This window comes from Phalacrocorax aristotelis, chromosome 3, assembly GCF_949628215.1.
Source record: "Phalacrocorax aristotelis chromosome 3, bGulAri2.1, whole genome shotgun sequence".
Lineage (NCBI taxonomy): Eukaryota > Metazoa > Chordata > Aves > Suliformes > Phalacrocoracidae > Phalacrocorax > Phalacrocorax aristotelis.
The window spans coordinates 73,481,424-73,502,956 of record NC_134278.1 but is presented as its reverse complement, the minus strand read 5'-3'; the positions used below and the strand labels follow the sequence as shown (position 1 = coordinate 73,502,956).

The 21,533-nt window shown below is 35.2% G+C and overlaps 1 protein-coding gene across 1 annotated transcript in view; it reads left to right on the top strand.

The window, feature by feature from the left end:
• Positions 1 to 21,533, top strand: part of ADGB (androglobin) — a 130,321-nt gene that overhangs the window by 15,862 nt on the left and 92,926 nt on the right. Inside the window, exons 2-7 of the mRNA XM_075087998.1 lie at positions 5,649 to 5,799; positions 8,753 to 8,845; positions 11,115 to 11,186; positions 12,413 to 12,601; positions 18,871 to 19,010; positions 20,472 to 20,558. Coding sequence (XP_074944099.1) covers positions 5,649 to 5,799; positions 8,753 to 8,845; positions 11,115 to 11,186; positions 12,413 to 12,601; positions 18,871 to 19,010; positions 20,472 to 20,558 — 732 coding nt within the window. The remainder of the gene's footprint in view (positions 1 to 5,648; positions 5,800 to 8,752; positions 8,846 to 11,114; positions 11,187 to 12,412; positions 12,602 to 18,870; positions 19,011 to 20,471; positions 20,559 to 21,533) is intronic.

Genomic DNA, 21,533 nt, shown 5'->3' with positions numbered 1-21,533 from the left:
CAGATTAAAAAATAATCTTTAAAACATGCTATGGGTAATGTTGGTGACCATTTAAAACACCTGCAGGGAGCACTAAGATGGAATGAAGTGATGGCTTGTTGGCAGTTACTTAGCAACAAATGCCCTGTTGTGGAGATAAACAAATTCTTAATAGAGTGAATCGAATGAAGACCAAACTCATAATCATTGCATCTACAGAAAAGCTAGCATATGAATACCTAATCATACTCTACCACTCAAATGTATCATGCTGCAAATGAAATGGCTGGTTTGTTTAAACAGTTGCTGTTACAAATACCAATGCTCAATCTGTTGGTTCTCCGAAATGTGCTTTAAGCAAACACATATTTTACTCCATAGTTGGACTTAGCTAAGAACAGATGCATAGACAGTAACTGTAGCTCAGCTGCTGAGTAGCAATTCATTAAGTCAATCAAAACTTAGCTTTCAATTTTACATCTCAATCTTCAGCCAGAGATCCCAGTACTAGGTCCTAAGTCCATGAAAACCTCTGTATTGATTTCTTTGAATAATAATATAAAAAAGTTAAGTAGGTTTAATAGAAATAAATAAATAAAACCTTAATGAAAATAGACGCTGAAAAGGATTTAGCATTAAAAAAACCATCGTCTTTGCAATTTGTTTCATGAGGAATTTTAAGGATCACAGAAAGAATAAAAAAGATTGGATATATCCATATGCAAATAACTAACCAGAAACCCTGAAGAAGTCATCAATATGGTGGAATCCCTGGGGATTTTTTTCCTAACTTCCAAAGTGCAGCCATGAAGACAGAAGAAGCTGCAGCACTTTTATCTGTCAAGGCTCAACCAGATTTCTGTGTAAAGCCCCAGAGTCATTGTGGCAGCAATGCTGGCATTGTTATTGAACTATTAAACGATTTTAGCTGTTTCAGATACTCCCAATCAAAATTAATGTGAGAAGATGTCTCATTTCCATCCTCAGATCTGCTCATCTAAGCAAAAGTGAAAAATTAATTCTTTTTTCCTTCCTTTTTTGGGGGTTTTGTTTTGGTTTATTGTTAAGGAAAGTGACTGCATCACAATTCTAAGCACGATTGAAGGCCCATTGAAGTTTTGCAAGGGGGAGTTAGGAAAGAGAGTATTAAATCTTTATCTGGAGGAAAGAATGAAATAGAAGGAATAGTGTCTTTCTGAATTCTACAAAACCTGCATACTCCGTCAGTTATTTTCGTGTGCCACAAAATTATTGTTGTGTGGTGATCCAGAATGGCATGAGTACTGGGAAAGGAAGGTGGAGTAGCCATGCTGTTCTGAAAATAAATACCAATACTTCTGTAACTGTCTTGAGAAGACTCCCTTCATTCTTGCTGGGCTCCCTGCCTGAGGAATGGTCATATATAGGTAGATTTATCTATGTTAAGAAGAAAATATATGCTCCCTAGCTTCCAATGACCATTTTGACAAGATCTTGCTTACAGAGTGGGTGAGTAGCTAAGGTGTATATGTCTACAGACTAAATGACTATGTTTAACTTCATAGAGCATACTTCCTGTACCTTGTGGGCCTGTCTCCTGCTTCTCTATTAAACCTGAAGTCTCTGAAAAACTTAGGTTGTAATCTGTCTGTGTTTGTCTATCCTGCCATTCCCTGTTTCCCCTGTTGGTACTATATCAATTATACCAGTATTCTTGAGAAGCTGCTTAGAGGGTCAGAGGTGAATTAGTGCCAGCTTCATGGTGTTTCCCTCATTTGGCATTTATTCTTCCTTTTCTCCTTTCGCGTTTAGCACCGGTTTAAAAAGAAGTCTGCCAGTAAATTGATGTTTAAAATACTGGTGCACAATGAAGCCATCCAGCTTGAGCATAAAATACCAGTAATGCTTTGCATTGTCTTTGTGTCTGTTAGTTTGTTTCAAAGAGTTCTCAATGAATTATATCATTCAATTCTTGTAATAAAGGAACTTCTTGATAGCCTTATTCAAATACAGTATTTTAATAAATTCAGTTGTCTTTTTTCACTTATTTATATTTGGAGTCCAATTAAATTGCAGTTCTTTATGACTTTTTCCAAAACCTTATTGAATCATCCTTTCTGAGAAGCAGGAGCACTGGGTTTCACTAATTTAGTTTAGACATCTCAGTCCTAGAAAACACTGTTTCCATGTCTTCCACATTGTTAGTATTGAGGATATTCTATTATGTCGAAGTCTATTGTAAAGTAATTTTCTGTGTGATACGTAATCTTAATGTGATAGTAATCTAGGCAGGTATTGCCATATCTCGTTTTTTTTTAAAAAAAACACTTTTTTATTATGCCATTACTGTCCCAAAGCAGTCAAAAATTATTTGTCTTTGAGAATAGCTTTAGAACATACTTATCATTATTATTGTTATTTTTGTTATTATTATTGAGTGAAACTTCCATGCCTTTCTAAATACTTAAAAGAGAAAATGCAGACATAGGCGGAGAAGAAAAGATACACAAAATTAGAAGTACTCTTCGGATATTTAAAATGGCTGCATATGTCTCTGATATTTCATCTGAAATAAAAAAAGTAGAAAAAGTAAGAATTTTAACTTGTCATTTTTTGCTTTTAAGTATGTGTATGAAGCTGACAGGAGTTGTATTTAAATCAAGGGGCAAAGTTTCAAAATACCACAGGTATTGGAGCTGTTGGTACAGCTAGCATTCTGTTTTTCATTAGTGTTCATGCATGCAGTTATTGCAGATACAGCAGATTCTTTGAAACAACTGGAACTGATACAGACATTCCTAGTAATCCAAAGAAACTGGTAAACATTCAGGGTTTTCAGTTGCTTGTTAAGTGTTATTGAATATAGAATGAATCATCATTTGAGTCTTCAAGAAAATGCTGGAGAAAAGATGATATTATGTCTGAAAGATCAGACATAATAGAGAGAGGCTGGAGGCCATTTATAGATGACAGATGACAAAAATGGAAAAGCAAAGCAAGGTATCACTCCAGAGAATACATCTTCCTTCCAGTTAGAGTGGTAAAAGCTACATTTTTATTTGCACAGCAGAAGGCATAGATGGTATTGAATTTTCACAGCTGTCTTCCAGTAAGTTACTGGTAGTGTGGATAATGTAGTTATTATCCAAGCAGTGAGAAATCTTCATCCATGTCTTTGTCCTTATTATTGCTAACGACAAAATATGGAATCACAGAAAAATGTTGATTGAAAGGTGCCTCTGGAAGTCATCTAGTCCAACCTCCTGCTCAAAGCAGGGCCAGCATAGGTCAGGTTGCTTAGGTCTTTGTCCATTTGAGTTTAAAGTATCTCCAAGCACTGTTGTTCCCCACATCCTCCTTCTTACCATTTTTGAAGGTGGGTGTGATGTTTGCCTTTTTCTAGTCATCAGAAACTTTTTCCCGATTGCCACGGTCTTTTGAGTATGATCGACAGGAGCCCTGGAGTGACTCCAGTCAGCTCCCTCAGTACCTTTGCTCATATCCCAGCTAGTCTCACAGACCTGTGTGTGTCCAGTTGGCTTAAGTGCCTCCTAGCTGCTTTCCTCTACTGTAGGTAATGCTTCACTCTGACAGACTCTGTTAGTAGACTTATGGACTGGGAGATCTGAGAGCCAAATTTGCCAGCAAAATCCAAGACACAAAAAGGCACTGAGTGTCTTGGCCTTTCCTATGTCCTTTGTCAATAAGTTCCCTGCCCCATTAAGCAGCAGACATGCACTTTCCTTACTTAGTCTTCCTTTTGCTGCCAGTGTACTTACAGAAGCTTTTTCCTGTGCCCTTAGTGTCCTTTGATTAGTCTGACTCCAGCTGAGCTTTTGCTTTTGTAATTTCATTGCTCTACACTTGAGCAATGTCTCTGTTCACCAGAGTGACTTGCCTCTGCTTCCACCTTTTGGGAGACAGGGCTTAATAGTATTATCAGGTGTCACTTGCTACACACCCTTTTCCCCTAGCTAGACTATTAATTTATATAGTCTGTGTTTGTATTTAGAGTATTTATAATTAATGTTCCACCTATATAGGAACAATGAATGATTATTATGTACAACTAAAATAGAACATATGTGAATTACGACACTGTGACCATTCTATCTGAAATGTCAAATGCTTTGTGGAACCTGGGTAATGCTGTAAATCATAATCAGGGTTCATTTTTTTTTTCCCTGGAGTTACCAAAACCTCAAGAGGAATCTATAATTCTGAAACTTAGAACATGAGTATGGTTATAGCTGATGATTTGTATATCAGTATAAATATCCACATGATACGAGATGCAATATATGGCCAGGAGTTAAAGAACCCCTGTTCTGAAATATATAAAAAAATTTGAAGCTTCCCTTTTCAAGTCTGAAGATGTCGGTTTCTAAAGAAATTAAGCTTTTATTTTAAAAATAAATATTTCTTGGCATCAGTTTGTAAAAATAGCCCTCCAGCTGTAACATAAAACACTGTTATTGCCCTGATCTCCTGGACATACTTGTAGGAATTCTGCTGTTTCTCATTAAAAAAAGAAAAAATAGAAAGAAAAAAAGTGTATGGTATAAGGAAAGGAGAAATTACAATATCTTTCTCTTTTTATAGCTGACATATGTAATGAAATAGAAGTATCTTGTAATTATAATGTTAAGGCTTGAGTAGTAAAAAAGTATCTAATATTGCTGTAGAACACTGCCAAGCGTCAAAGAGGGAATTCTGACCTTAGTCTTTTTTTCCAACTGATTGGAGTCTGTTTGTTTTTTCTGCAATAAGATTTATTTAAACCCTTTTGCTCAGTTTTTGGTGCCAGGTTGCCTCTCAGGTCCCTGCAGCTCTCCCCTTTGTTCTTTAGAGTGAGCAATGTCTCAGTTTATTGCCAGTGGATCTGGGATAATATAACTAATATGTGACCTGCACCTACTTTGTCTGCTTGCAGGTTTAATGGGGAAGGAGCTGCTGTATTCTCAATTCTAACTAATTCAGCTTTTCAGCCCTTTGTATGCACTGGAAAAATTATGTGCACAGGTACTACTAGTGCTAGTTGGTAGCTATTAAGCATGCGTATTAGTCTTGTGAAAATCCCTGCAGCCCCAGCAAACTTTTTACTGGAGCTGTGAATCCCAAGAAGAGGGTAGTGAGAGTACTGGTATCACAAGAGGCTCTGAGAAAGAAACTAACAGGAGACAAAACGGGCTGGTCTAGTACCTCACGGATGCCTAGAAATGGGAGTCCTATTCCCCAATATGTTTTTTATCCATGGCAAGCGTCTTATGGTTGTTTGAAGTAAATAAAGTAAAAGGAAAGCCTTTGATTGGATGAGTTGAATTAGGTTCTGAATGCTAGGACTGGCACAGGGGAGGAAGCAGAACCATGTGGCTTGAAGCGGGGGAAAAGGAAGGAGGAGGAAACTGAGCCCTTGGATTCTTTTGCTTTTGTGCTTCAGCTGTCCTGTTTACTTCAGCAGAATTCCTCATATAAATGCATTTAAATGTTTTGTTGGTTTCTACATAACAGTGCCATCTAGCACTTCTGTAGGCTTGTTTATCTCAGTGACAAAAAGTTATGGTAGTTACTAACACTAAAATTTTTATTACAGTACATTAAAAAAAGAATGTTTTATGAGATAAAAATTTTCCTACTACCCTTGCCAAATATACTGTTCATTGTTTTTCATGCCTCTGTTTGTTTCCCAGGGCAACTATGTCTTCCCATGTAGGCGCTTCCAATGAGAAGTGGAGATTTCCTATTTGGCCAGAATGGAATGAAGCAGATATTAATGCAGAAAAATGGGATACTGGAAAAGCTGGAAAAGAGAAAGAAAAAACTGGAAAAAGTCCCACTTCAGTAAGTTGTGTGACACATATCTATTATTTCCACTTTGGTTTTTGTACCTGTATTTAAGAGAGTATTTGTCACAACTTCACAATAATTTCTTTCTGATAAATATATTAATTTTCAATCATATGTTTTCAATAAGTTTAAATAGTTCCCTACTAAACCAAAATAATAAACTAAAAGTATTGTGCATTGTTCATTTGTTGCTTCTTAATCAAACTGTTAATATGTGTATGTGCATTAATGTGTGCACATTAATGGTTAAAAAAAATGAAACCCAAAAATTGCTTCAATAATATAATTAAAACTGGGGATTTGAGAACAGCTGAACTTCTGTACTACGTCAGAATAATCCCTTCTCTGGGCACTGCAATTTCTGTGGACTCAAAATGTTAAATGCACCCATATTTATTATGGGAAAAATGGATGTTGAAGTCTCTTCTTTTGCACACCTCAGTTTCTGGACATGTGAAACACTGTCTGCACATCTAGTGTGCAGACAATGGTTTGAGGGGATATAGTTATTTTGCAGAAAGTTAGCAGCTACCAGATGCTTAAAAATTCTTCAGTCTTTCCAAATTTGGAATGACTTTTAAGATTCATCTGGATTTTTACTTTTTTAGACTGGTTATCATTACAGAATGTATGTGCGTTTTATGCAGAGTAGTAGTAAAATTAATTCTAAGGTGTTTCTTAAACTTAGCGTTTTTAAGTGATATTTAAAATCCATTTAACATCCTGCTTAATCATCTATTTTATATGCAAATTCTGCATTGTTCATATGATTGTTCCGTATATATTCTTATGTGCCGTGTCTATGTTAGCTTATGTCTTTGTAGATTATGTTTTTCTTCTTACCTCAAGCTTAAATATATTGTAGCCCTTTGGGGTCAAAGTACTCTTGAGGGAAGTTATAGGTTCTATACTGAATGCTGCCATTAACTTGACAGGTAAATAATTTTCCTTTGTGTCTTTTTTCTGTTCCATTATCACATTTGGTGCCTTTGGGCTGTACTCTATAAACATTTATCTAGCACTAATCTGCTAGGTCTGCCCGACATTATTATAATAGACAAAAATTTAAAATAATTGTAACTGAAAATCTTTCTTCTTTTTTAGCATAAGAGGCATTCTGAGGTGTTTACTGGACCAATCAGTTCTTCATCCACAAGCTATATGAAACATTGCTTTTCTTACAAGTTTAAAGGAGTTGTTAAATATGTTGGTCACAGCAGACAAATGTACAGACAAAGAATCTTCTAATGTGGCCTCTTTCGATCCAAGCAGCCAGTGAGAATTCAACATCGTATAGGGTATTTCTGTTAGCAACAGAATTAGTGATGGCATCCAGTACCTTTGAGTACACTTTAAACAAGAATATAAACAATTCTGTTTTCTTGTGTGGGAAAAGGAATCAATCAGAAGTGATCTCTTTCCTTGTAACACTAAAGCTCTTTCATCAAGCACCCCTACACAACAGCCCCTTGGAGCAGTGCAGTATGCTGCTGAGATCGTGCATTTGATCTTGTCTGTTTGTCTTGTGCCTGTTTCTTGCCTGTCCTTCCTGTACAACTTGTGGTTGAGGCTCCTGTTCTTAGGGCATAAACTCCTGAGACCTGGCAGTTGTCTCATACACCCACTTTAAATAAAAGACAAATTAAACCTGATTTTGTCATCCAAGTTTAGCTGAAAACTACAATATCCTTCTTCAAAGTATTTTTGCACTTGTAAGCTGAAGAAAGGTGTGTATCTGGTTTTTTTGGTGTTTCTTTGCGTAGTGTTATATCATTCTCACCTGCCTCCTTTCTCTGGTTTATCTAGGGTATAAGTGCTAAATTTTCCTGTTACACTGTTTAGTCAGGGTTGAATGTGTCTGAAAGCAGAGTATAAACTCTGTTAATAGAGTTCTGTATGGTCCAGTCTACAAGGCTTCCTTTAAGCTTTCAGAAAAATAATTATCCCTAAAAGGTTCTTTCCCCCTGCCCCAACTTATCTTGCTTCCTTCAGGTATTTTAAATAATTTGTTGCAGATTGGTATGTTGAAGGAACTTACACAGTGAAACACATACGAAAAAAATGCGGCAAAAAATACTATTTTGGAGTCTTTGGTTTGTGTTTGTGTTTGGTTTTTATGCTTTTGTAATATATTTTCTTTTGCCTTCCTTTAATCAGTAAGTACTCAAAACATCATAGTTTTTCCTTTCCGGAAACTCTTTCTCTTGGTTGGTCTGTTGAAGATAAATAGAGTACATTACGGCCTGTGAAACACATCAAAATGTATAATAAAAAGCTATTTTTAGTTCCAGGCAGAAGTAAAAGGCACTTACCATGTGACCGATTAGTTTCTCAGCACAAGCAGTGTCAGAGGTGTCTCCTCATCCTACATTGTACTATTAAGTAAAGAGATATCATATATCCTGACACAGTCCATTCACATGGAAAATAAGTATTGCTTTGGAAATACGAGTTTGAAATTATATGAGACTTTCCTTAATGGTTTCTATAGCAGTTTTAAATGCATGGAACCTGCTTTGTTTGTGTCTAAATATCCCTTTAGATACTTACTTTCAATCTTCAACTTAAAAAGCTTTGGAAATAAGTGAGTTAGAAAAAAATACTTAGAAACACCTTGGTAGAAGAGTGCCTGAATTAAAAGCTTAAGCAGGTTTTTTTGGGGATGTTTTTCTGATAGGTGGAAAAAAAAAGGAAACATTTCACATAGACCTATTTAGACAGTGAAAGCCACATAGACTTCTTAGAACAACACAAGCATTTTTTGTGCTGAATCTTCAGTTTGGGCTTTGCACTCTTTCAATTCAGTTATAGATACCATTAGTCCCTTTCTATCCTATTTTTTTCATTAAGTGAATTATTGTGTGAGCAATATATTAAGTCTTGTGGAAGATACAATACTGTAATTAATAAAAAATGTCCCGGTTTTGTTCATGCATGTTTTATGTAGTATGTCTTTGAGGATCCTGAAGGAAAAATAGAATTGCCACCATCCTTAAAAGTTCATTCATGGAAACGTCCACATGAGTTTTTAACAAATAAGGTAAGAAACAAGCAAGGTCAAAATGAAAAAAATGCTACTTGCCTAGCTATGTCACAAGTAGAGAAAAATTAGTAGAGGAATTACTTCAACAGATAAAACCCTCTTGACCATGCATAGTCATCCTGCCTGGGAGACCATTGTGCACCAAGGAGCCAGTGATCCATATAGCAGTTAACCTGTGCTGCACACACAGCTTGTCCTTCAGGCCTGCGTGGTGCCGGGTGTGACCCCAGGGCCACTGGGTAAGCTCAGCCAGCACACGGTAAGGGAAGAACCTGCAGGCAGCTCCCTCTTGTTACTGCCAATTACACCATCTGCATCTCCTGGCCTTTAACTAACTGCAGCAGGAAGTTCTTATGAGAACATCCTTTCTGTTTTACAATAGAAATGAGTAAAAGAGTTGTTTTCTTTCAAGAAAATCCTGTAATAGTTTAAATCCTATCATAGCTCAGTAATAGCAAAATGGGGTAACCCTTTCAACAGGTGGGGTCTGCACAGAACAGAAGCCTGTTTGATGCTGCACAACTTGGGGTTCCTGGTGTCTAAAAGGACACAAGGTTATCTATACTCACCCCTTTCTTTACAGTTAGTTCTAAAAATAGCATTTTATATGGTACTATACAGAGTCTGAGTGCCCTTCTCACAGGGATCACCATGGACCAGCACCTTCTGGTACAAACATCATGGTAGTGTATCCTCCCAAGTCTGCTCTGCTTTTTGACTCCACATTAATTTAAAAGACACCTGGACAGACAGATACCTTCCTGTTTTTCTTTGTGTTCTTGTTTTCTTACTTAAAAATCAGTATCATGGCAAAACAAATTCTTTGTTCCAACTAAGGCTTCCCTTGAGCAGGTGTCTGAAGTAAATATCTATCCTGAAACCATAAATTAGCTTTACCAGAAATGTCGTACTTTTTCTCACTTAACTATTGTAATTCTCCAGTCTGCATACAGAACGTGTCTATGTCTTTTGACAGTACTTGTCTGGAAGGTAACCATAACATTTTAAAATTATGCAAAGCTCTTACTCAGTTTATGTTTAAAATTAATTGCAAAGAAAAGAAACAGCCTACCATTTCAAAGGTTATTGTTCTCCAGTGCTGTTGCTAATCTAAGTTGTAAAACATTTTTGCTTCAGATGAAATGCTGAAGTTTTAAAATACTTTGACCACCCTTCCAAGTTTTTCAGGCTTGTCAGTTTTCCGTTTGTCAGACACTAAACAGGTCCAATTTTAATTTTTAATGGAGGAAGGAGAGGGGGAGGTCAGGGGAGTAGTTAACAAGACCGAAAGATTGGATGAGAAATGCTGCCAAAATGTATCAACTGAGTAGAGGTATCTGAAAGATAAGGGCAAGAGAGCTGGCAGCCCAGAAAGCCATGGAAACAGCTATCTGTATCAAAAATATTTAAAATCTATCTTTAGAGTACTATGAAGAAAGAATTTGTTTTCTTTAAGTCCTGATTAAAACTTTGGTGCTTGTTTTGGTCCAATGTATTTTGAATCAAGAAGCTATGATTATTAGAAATTTTATAAGTTGATAAAGATTATTGGAAATGTCAAGTGATGAAAGGCTATTAAGATGATGTATGTTGCTGCCTAATCTATTAGTAACTATAAAAGAAAGTGTAAACAAGCCTATTTAGTGCTGTAAGCAAAGAATCAAGCAATGATCACCAATAAGTGATGAGAGGCACAGGATATATTTAGTTCAATAAACTACAATCCTAGTATGTTACTTTCTAAACTGCTTATAAAAAGAAAATGGACTGTATAAACAAATAAGGGTTATCAAAACTATGTAATACAGTCCAAGGTTTGACTTTGATGAAGTCAGCGTTGGTACTGACAATACCACTATCTAACTGACCATGACAAAACAAAACCCTTTGAATCTTGGTGGGGGGCCAAGGAAATATCAAAGTATGGGACAGTGTTATGATCATGATTTAAATACAGCAATGCAAATATTATTAATAAATTGAGGGAATCTCAATTTAATTATGTAATTATTTCATTTGCTACTCTAAATCTCCTGGTAAAAATATTTTTTTAAAAAATTCAGACCATCTACATTTTAAGACTTTTTTATTGAGAAATACTGAAGCAGCTACAATATTTGCAGACTGACGTCCTTTAGTTTGCAGGTGTCTAACGAATATTTGCCAAATATGTAACATTTGTATGTCACTACTGTTAAACATTAGTGTTAATTTAATTTTTTCCAGACAATTTAGCTATGGACTTAGCTAATCTACTTTCTCCTAGATTCCTGTGGTTGTCAAAAATGAAACCTCATTTGACCTTTTTTCAGCAAATGAGCATATATTCTGTAGTGAGGTAGGTAAAAATACATTAATGTCCCTTTAAAAAATATTTTCTTTCATACTTTTTGACCCTTTTTAACATTTTGGAGTTCACTCCAAATTTCTACCATGAAGAAATAAGTTGTGACAAATTTTTTAAGTGATGAAAGAATGATAGGAATAAAATGGCAAGAAGTAATCTAGATTTGTGTAGTGTTTACCTTTTTTATAATTTGAAAAATTAAATCAATGATGGTAAGAGATTTTCCCAATATGTTTTTTTATTAAAAAAAAGTATTTGAACTATGAAGACTAAAGAGCAAATAAAAGCTATATTAGAAAAGATTTATATTTTTCATTCAAGCTTTCCTGAAGTAATTTTCTTAGTGTGCCTGCATGTATATGCAAATCTCTGTCACCCAGCCAGTCCTTTCCTTCTCTCCAGAGTTGAATAAATATTTACTGAATTTCCACAGATCAGGGGAAACTATAAAGCGGGTAGAACAAAGGCATCTGAGTGCCTTACTGAATATAATATTACTTTGTAACTTTTATTTCATTCAATGCTTCAATGAAATTTCAAAATTCAGCACCAGAGAAACTGTATGGGAAGAAGCCACCAGAAAACAGATTATGTAAATTTTGCTATCCACAAAACCACTGATTAATTTTAGGGCATTTCTTGTAGTAAAGGTCTATTCTTGTTTATATAAATCGCTGTAACAGTCCGGTAATACTTGTGAAACTATAGCATACATCAGAAATCTGCATGTTAGAAAAACATATGCACTAAAGCATGATTAATTAAAGCTTCTATTTTAAATGTAAAGATCATTAAATACTTTTAATGATTTAGGTTTTTTAATGAGTACAAGTAACAAGTACTAAAAAATATTGATTTTTAGCAGCTATATCTAGTAATAAGAAATTAAACAAGTGACAGTTCACAAGTCCTGTAACATAACTTATTTTGAAACCATATGTCCTCATTTTTCTTTGGTAAATGATGAATGGCATAATTTATATTGTGCCTTTACTTAGTTTCATGAAGTTTTGTGTTATTATAGGTAGACATTATGATGATTTTAAGAAAAGTTGTACCAGTGAAATTAATTTTTTCATGAAATGATAGCTATACTTTTACATCGCTTCTTCATTTAAAACAGGAGCTTTTCATTTTTTTATCATTGTAATATAACTTCATTTTATTTTTCTAAAGCATGTAAGTTGAATTTTTTTTCTGTTTTTCTCTGTTTTTAGCTGATGAGATGGATTATAAGTGAAATTTATGCAGTCTGGAGGATATATAATGAAAAGGCCTTAACTAGTGGAACATCCATACTTTTTTGGAAACCATGGGAACACATTTATGCCTTATGTAAAGCTACCAGGGGACACATGCCACTGTATAATAGCTATGGAAAATACGTAGTGAAACTTTATTGGATGGTGAGTACTCCCCTCCAACAATATGTAAATATTATGCAGCTAGCATAGCAAATTTTAATGGTATTTATTATTATTAAAAAGATACGGATTTGTAGGAGTAGAAGCGTTGACAGATTATTGATGCATGTTAATAAAAATGCCTGTTATGGTTCATGTGTTTTTGTACAACTTAGAACTTGATAAAATAGAGTTATTACTTGAAAAGGCAATATTCTTTTTTTGTTGATTATGTAGAGTTTTGCTGATTCTTTGGAGATCTTTTTCCTCTGGGCATTGCAACAACATACTACGTTTAAGTTCATTAGCTTACATTGTCCAAAGAAGATCCTATAATGGCGGTTGCAAATGTTGCTTATGTCCAAACTATGTATTGAAATAACTTTTATTTTCTGGTACTTGTGACATTTTTGTGTGTGTCAAACAGCAGTTTTCAATGTCATTCCTTAGCCCAAAGCACAATTTCAATAAATTTTACAGAAAATAATTGGTTCATTCTGTGTCATATAGTGAGTGGTTAAAATAATGTTGTTTTAAGAAGTGATTAATTTTCACCATTCTTTGAGCTGCATGTGATTCTTGACATCCTATTTTTACAGGGTTTGATTTCTAAATCACATGTCTTCTTATATTCCAAAGTAAACTGTTATTAATTTGGCACATTTACAGACATTTTCTTTCTTTTGTTTCTTTCTTGCCCCTTTTTGTTTTATGGAAGTACTTCTTGTTGATATTTTTGGAGTTGTTTTACTCCGTGTCTCAAAATGTTATGTTGACACCAAGTATCATATGTGTGTGCGCTACCTGAATGGAAATTCCTTTTTACAACTTGAATTCTCAGTGTTGGTTGGGTTTTAGTAAATTAGAAGGTATGTTTCATTTCATTTTTGCTATGAAGACTGACTGTGAGGTTTGCACCGTACTATAAACTCTATGATTTAAATTTACCCCATTTTTGTTTCACTCAATTTCATCTGTTGATTTTCTCTTTTTTTGTGTGCGGGCATTAATTGTTTTGAGATAATATGCCGAATATTTCTGTTCCTATTTAGTGAATGATAGAATATGGAGGTTTGATTCAAAAGATTATTAGAGTCAGACAAGTGGCCCATATCTCTGGTGTATTAGGATTATGAATGTTTTTTATTATTTAAGTAACTCAGTGAATTTACAGAGCTATTTGTATCCAATTGTATTTAAAGGTGACTAAAGACTTCTGGTGAGAGGACCATTTACTGAAGATGTACTGGTATACCAAAACATCCCATGGAGTTTCTAAAGATAACAGACAATAACTTAACACATTTTACAGTCCACAGGGAACACTTAATTCAATATTGAACCTCATACTAATAAACAAAGAAATAATCACTGACCTAAAAGTTAGCAGTTGTCTGTGTTGTTAGGGTTACTCTCGTTGCATTTAGCTTTTGCAAACAGAATATGTCACAAAATACTAAGATGTATAATTGACCCTGTTAAACTTCTGGTTGCCAAAACTTGAAAGTATTTTTTACACAGTCAGTTGGAGACATGAAGTTGGAAGTGTTAATCAAATCTCAAAGGCATCCTGTTGGACTTCTAAAAGGGTAGAATTAATGGAAACCGAAACAGTTATACTTAAAAGAAACAAATCCTAAAAAAGAATGTGTAAAAGCTTTTTTTAAAAAAAGGAAAAAAATCAATGCTCATGACTACAAATAAACAGCTAAGACAATGCAAACTAAGCAGGCCAAAGGTACTAATTAAATATAAGTTGCTAATAGTATTGTTATACAATATTTAAAACAAGACTATTGCAAGTTACTGATAACAAAAACATAAAAAACAACGTTAAGAAAAAACCCCACTAACAAGCAGTTATTCAATTAATATTTGTTCTGTGCATTGGAAGGCTGAAAGAGATATATCTGTTCCTTGGCACACTGTCAAATAAACAACAAACCATCTCTAGGTTTAGAGGCTTCAGCTGCTCAAATTAAACATTTTTGTATCAGTAGATCCAGGTAAGCTATGGTTTTATTCAGAGTGCCTGCTTGAGAATCTGCTGAAGGCATCACCACACCAATTGTCTCCAGCAGCAGAATTTAAGTGTATTAATTTAGGTGGTGAAGTGGTCTGTTATTGTCAGTGGGGTTGGATGTGGGTTCTTTCCAAGGATAATTAAGTTGTCTCACATACCGAGTTAGGAGCTATCAGAATTAGTCAAACAAACATGCAGAGTTTCTGAGAGTTTTCCTGGAGGTTAAGCAGCTGACTAAGGGTTTTGTGTTGGACACACCTGTCTATGCAGATACCAAGGACTAGATTATTCTGCGAGAGTGCACGAAAAGTTAAAAAGAGTTCATATCTTTTATCGTATGACTGGCACCTCTCCTTTTCCATAAAATGTGATGGTTAGAGCACTCATGAAGGAGCGGAAGAGCTGAATATTCTTCCCTTCTCACCTATTGAGGACTAAAACTCAGAATTTCTGCAAGGAAAGTTCCATGACTACAGCTTTGACTGCTCTGCAGAAAGGTATGTCATGGGACCAAAAACCAAAGGATGACACCTGGATTCTTGTCCAAACTTTCAGCACCGTTTGGACTTTAGACTGTGATGTGTTTAACTTGGGTCTCTTCCAACTTAGTAGGGGTTACAAAGGCATCGCATATAGTTAACAGCTACAAATGGAAAAGAAGGTAATCCTAGTGGAGAACTTCTTAGTGAAATAAAAAAAGGTCCAATAGCTAGAATTTGATGTTAGATAAATTCAATCCAAATTTTGGCATAATTAATTAGAAGAAAAAGCAATTAAATACTAAAATATTTTTTTTGGGGAAATAGTGTATTTGGCATTACTTCATATCCATAAAATGTGATGAAGTAATTAAAAAAACAAACTTGCTCATTTTACTTTCTGGGAGAATAAGTTATTTTTATATATGCATGGAAAAAATCCTCATACAATAAAAAGGAAACACCAAAGACTGAAGGAAATGCAAGAGGAGAAGAGGAGAATCAGGAAATAACAACCTGGAGAGTTTTTAACCCATGGTAAAAAAATAACATAAGGACTAGAGGTTTCTTGAGAAGATTTCTCAGCCAATAGGAGGCAGTCAAAAGAAAGAGCAACAAGAAATATCAGAATGAAACTCTTAAATTTGGAGAGAAAAAGATTTTGTGAGGGCTATGTTTGTGAAAAGGGCTGATGTGGTTAATGGAAGGATTTGGAAGATGTAAGATGTAAAAGTGCAGGTCAGAAGACTCAAGGACTACACTCTTAAATGCATAACAATAGGAGACATAAAAATATTCCAGAGGAGAGGAAGAGAATGTATATATAATTTGGTGAAGAGTGAAGAGATTCTGTTTTCCTAATGGTCCTCATGGCAAGTCTCCAGTTTACCATTATTTGTGATAATTACTGCTGCTCTACAAAAGGAGAGGGCACAAACTTCCCTTCTCACGATGTTTTTAGAACTTCAAAGTAAAGGAATTTGCATCGCATCTGCAGCAGATGATGCTCCTGGAGAGGGACAGCAGCAGGTCAGTGCCTTGGATGGATAAGCTGGTCAAGTTTCCTGTTGGAATGTTGGAGGTGTGGAGGCAGCCTCGCAGTTGCATGCAGTACGTCACTTAGAAACACCTCACCACAGAGTTCTTTCAGAAATCTCTACAGTTACAAATACAAAATAATTACTTGAACACTTCCATGACCCTTGGAAAATTGCTCATATTCCATTTCTACGCTGGTAACCATTACTCAAGTGGTTGTAGTGTAAAAAATTCCTGTTTCCTGTGAATAAAAGTAAGGAGGGATTTATTTAGCTTCTCAGTCACCCTGTTAAATTGTTTATAAATCTCTCCATCTTTTGGAATGAGCATAAATGCAAAGAAAGCCAGGGAAAGTTTTGAAAGGCTGCACTTATCCACGTTGCAATTTGATACATGTCTCTTGCGAGGGAATAAAATGCTGAGCATGTTAATTTTCTTTTTAAATAATCCTACACTGTGAATTCATATTACAAAAAACTTACAGTTCTAATACAGTATAGATCAAATATGATATTCTAAGAGAAAGTTTCATGCAGTTTGCTATTGATACATGTCAGCTAGCCAGCACTGAGGAAGAAATAGGAAAGCACTTAAAACTGGAAGAATCTCTTAACTTTCCTGTAAGGGGGAGCACTTACCTGATTTACATGCCTGTTCTTTCCTCACCCCTTACTACTGCCTGCACATATGGAATAACTTATATTCATATAGGGAATAAGTTAACATGAGTTTGAGAAGGCAGAAATTATATCGCCCAGGTTCCTCAGCAGAGGACATTATTCTGTGTGTGAATTTAATGCTCCAGAGGTTGTGTATTCATGTGATAAAAAACTGCATTTTAGAGCATCTGTAGGAGTTATCAGGGTGTTTTAGTTTCTTTGTCACTTTTGTTTTTGTTTTGGTTTGGGCCTTTGGGTTTATTTAATTTTTTTCTCTGGTTGCATCGCTGTATTTCACAGAAAGAAAAACAGGTGAAAAAAAGAGGGTCAAATGGTTGAAGATGAAAGAAAATATGCAAATGAGAAAACACAAATATCAGTAGAGATAGAGGAGAAATATTTCTAGGAGAAAGTTTAAAATTAAATTAAAAGATAGAGAGAGCACAGTGGAAGAATAGTGAACTGTTTTCAGTAAAATTCTGTATTGAGTTCTGAGGGGATTGTCATCCACCAGATCAAACCTGTGGATAATGATTTTTCACATTGGCACAATATTCTTTAGCTTTACTCCACATCCTCCTCTCACTTTGCATTCCTGAGGTTTATTGAATTTGTTTCTTTATTTCCACTTTTTGTCACCTATAGATTTCTTTTTCTATCCATAAACCTTCCCCACATATTTTTTTTCTTTCTCTTGGTCTCTTATCTCCTTAAACCAGTATAATTGTTTTTAGAGTTAACAGTGAAATGGTATAGAAAGGTTATCACTGATGCAAAATAATTTTGATATGGATTCTATTATTTATTAAGTATAAAAGATGAGCAATTGGCAAGTAGAAAAAAAATTTAATGGTGCTACATAGGCAAAAAATACTATTGTCTTTTAAGAATTACATGCACAGAATTACTACTCTGAATTAAAAAATGTCCTGAGCTATAGAAAACCAAATATCTCCTCAATCTTTTCCTTTACTTGTACTGCTCTCTCTATTAAACTTCAGCAGTGACTGTAAGAGGAGATTAATATGTGATTATTTCACTTCCTAGGTCCTTTTAAAATTTGGGAAATCTTAAAAATTTAGTTTTGTCTGTCAGCAAATACATTCTGTCCTAAAAAATATTAGCCTGTTTTATTCTTTTTGAGTACCTTTGCCATATGGCCTAAATTTATTTTCTTCTGAAATCTATAGAATTCATACAGAGTTAACCATTGGGCATTTCAGTTTGAAGCCACAGTTCAGTTACAAGCAGAGGGCAGTAATTTTGCCCTCTCTGATAACATATGGTGAACACTTCAGTGATTTGGTCATTCTTCATCATTTTGTGAGCGAATTAACAGAAGTACTCGCTGTTGCCCTACTAATTCCTTTGCCTCTCTATTATGTCTTAATCACTAGGACAGAGACTTTTTTTGGAGAATGGTAGGCAAGATTATTTTGCAGATGCTAGCTCAATTTACTAATGAAATATCTAGTATTGGAGACATCAGTATCTTGTGTTACCTGTTTATTTCTTATCCTGGGTGCCTGTTACATCCAGTAATTTTGTATTGTTTCCTATAGTGTTTTGTAGGATGCAGTCTTAATGCTTTGCAGGACACTAACCACTGCAGCCAACATCCCCAGGTAGTTCTTGAGAAGCAAGTGGGACTGCTTATATCACAAGTATTTTCTAGACTAAGAGCTTAAAGAGGCATTTGCAAAACTGATATCTTAGTTAAGTATTTTTTAAATCATCACTCTTCCTTAGGCATCTGTCATGGCAGCTGAAGAAACAGCAATGAAGGCATGCCCATGATGGACTACACATATGAGAAGAAATATATTTGGAAATAGCTGCAATTAGATCAATCTGTGAAATAAATAAGTCAGAGCAGTAATAAAATGCTATGAATACTATTTCCATGCTTCTCAGATATTATATGAGAACTTCTTTTGAAGCCATCTGCGATGTAAAACAAATTACAGTATAATTGGGTTCTTGGGAAAGCATTAAAAGTTCTCTTACATACATGTTCTGTTTCCAGCCCACAAACTCAGTGTTTCTTCTTTCTTCCCCCTCCCTCTATTATAGGGATGCTGGAGAAAGATCGTTGTGGATGACACTATGCCTTTCAATGAAGAGGGTAATTTGTTACTGCCAGCTACAACCTATCAAATTGAACTTTGGCCAATGTTGCTGTCCAAAGCTATCATTAAGCTGGCAAATACTAGGTATGTTTAGTCAGCTCAGTTTGTTTTGTGAAGTCATTTGCAAAAAATTGTTTTAGTATAATGGGAAATATATTTTTGTCAAAATTTTGTAATGATAAATGTACACTTTTCTGAAAGGTGACACAGTAAATCAGTAAAGCAAAGTCCCCTGTAGCTACAGAAGGTGCAGTGTTTCCTTTTTAGATGTGTTTGTACAATTATGCACAAAACACTTTGCAGAGAAGCTGGAGTACTCTCCCTGTTTGCTTTATCTGTTTGCCATTATTCCCAAAAAACTTCACATGTGGTTTTCTGCCAAATGGAAATGTCCAAGAAGTTTTAATGAGGTATTCATTGTCAACCTTAACCAGTATTGACTTAACCACTACTGAAAATAGAGTATTGTAAGTCACTTTTGATGCTTTTGCTACAGTTCTGCTGTTGTGGGCTGTATGGTGATCCACTTCCTAAAACTGACCTGGAAAGTAGAAGGTTGCCCATGGTGCAAATGATTGACGATTATGGCTGCAGTTTCCTATGAGATGAGCATTGAACACCAAGTGTTAAAATGACTAAGCTTCAGAAAATAATTCAAAACACTGATCTGGGTAGTCAAGCTTCCCCATTCTGGTCATATCAAGTTACACTTGTTGGAAGAATGATCTAAAGTACTTCTACACAGGCCAGGGAGTTGCCTAGAAAGCTGCCCATTGGGCACTTGCATTTGCAGGAATGTGTTTGAAAGAGTGTGTTTCTCCAGGGTTTGTCATGCTCCAGTGCTGGCTTCTTTAGCCTTGGTCATCTCAGATTCTAAATCTCTCCAGTATGGAGGAGACTGTATCAGTTTGAAAGAGTGGAGTGTGGTACAGTGGAAATTCAGCCATTTCATGCATGATAACCTGGGAGAGGAACTGCTCAGGAAATAGAGAGGGAAGTCTTTCACAGTGAGGACAGTCAACCATTGGAATAATCTCCCCAGGGAAGTGGTTGACTCAGCCATGTTGGACACCTTCAAGAGTCGTCTGGACAGGGTGCTGGGCCATCTTGTCTAGAATGTGCTCTTCCTAGAAAGGTTGGACTAGATGATCCCTGAGATCCCTTCCAACCTGGGATTCTGGGATTCTGTGATCTCTCTTCTGGCATGATGGCTTTCAAACCCACATCTCCAACCCTGCAAAAAGAGCTTTACTGTGTGCAAGTATACATAATATGCTTGGTAACAATGTTGAAACTGTGCCATTGTAGCAGAGGGAACACTAAAATAATGGGCCTGATGCAAAGATGTAAAAGCAAATTTGACTTTGTAGGCTAGTAGTTAGCAGTGGATAGGGAAACTCTTAACACTGCAATTAATAACTTGTTTTTCAGCAAGCTATTGTGTTTGTGCATGGTCTTGCCCCTACAGAAAGCAATGTAGACTAGAGAGTTTACTGTGAGTTAGTTATATTACAATTCTATATAAGGTCTGGTTTTGTGTTACAGTATACATGAAACTGGAAAAAGAGAGCTGGAGGAATTTACAGTTCTACATACACTGACTGGATGGATACCAGAAGTTATTCCTCTCCAGTAAGCTCTTCTGTTAAACAATTTACATATTAGTTGTTTTACGTTTAATTCTATAAGGCATTACAAAAAATAAAGCTGAGCCCTTAAAGTCCTTCAGCATCAATTTTGGGAAGCGTATGTTTTTTACTTCCGACGCTTGAGAAATGTGCTTTCAAGGAATGCAATATTATTATGTTTTTCTTTGTAGGTTATGCAGTTGCTTGTAAAGCTATTTACCATGTTAAGCTGATGGCTATTCTTTATAAAATTAATTTACTTTTAATTAATATTAAACATGGCCGTGAAAACAGGGTTAGAGGAACCTATGTTTCATCTAGTATACAGATCTACAATGTCTGCAAGTAATAATAATAACTTCATATCTGAATATACTGTAGAAAGTATACGTCATGAATTTGGAAGTAATCAACTTCAGGTAGTATGGTGTTTTCACCTTTTAAATTGGAACAGTTGATATACTTTTATTTCCAACCACAAATAGTATTTCCAACCTATAATAACATTTTTTCTTGTTTCCTCTGTGTTTAAGTCCATTTTGTGGTTTTACAGAACGGACATTCTATTTTACCAGCCTGACATTCTTTTTACTGAATGAATGACTGGGATACAGATTCTAAATATCTAGTCATTTTTTTAAAATTACACTTTTTTGCCTTTTGATGTATACATTCTAATCAATATATAGGTAGCAAATAGTTTTGGTTTATATATAATTTTTTAGGCATAATTGTTTGTTTCAGTATATGTAACAGTATTTCAGTATTAAATAAGTTCAGTCAAGGGCTATTTTACTCCTTATTTCAGCAATTTTTATGTCCCAAGCTGTGCTTGCAATTTAGGTTTTTGATATATTCATGTCTTACAGTAGTGTGTATGTAACCCATGGACTTAGAAATCTGACTAACCTAAATTTTGCTTCTTTATGCAGTTAGTTTTACATTTGCAACACCAAAAAATAGTATTCACAAATCTGGC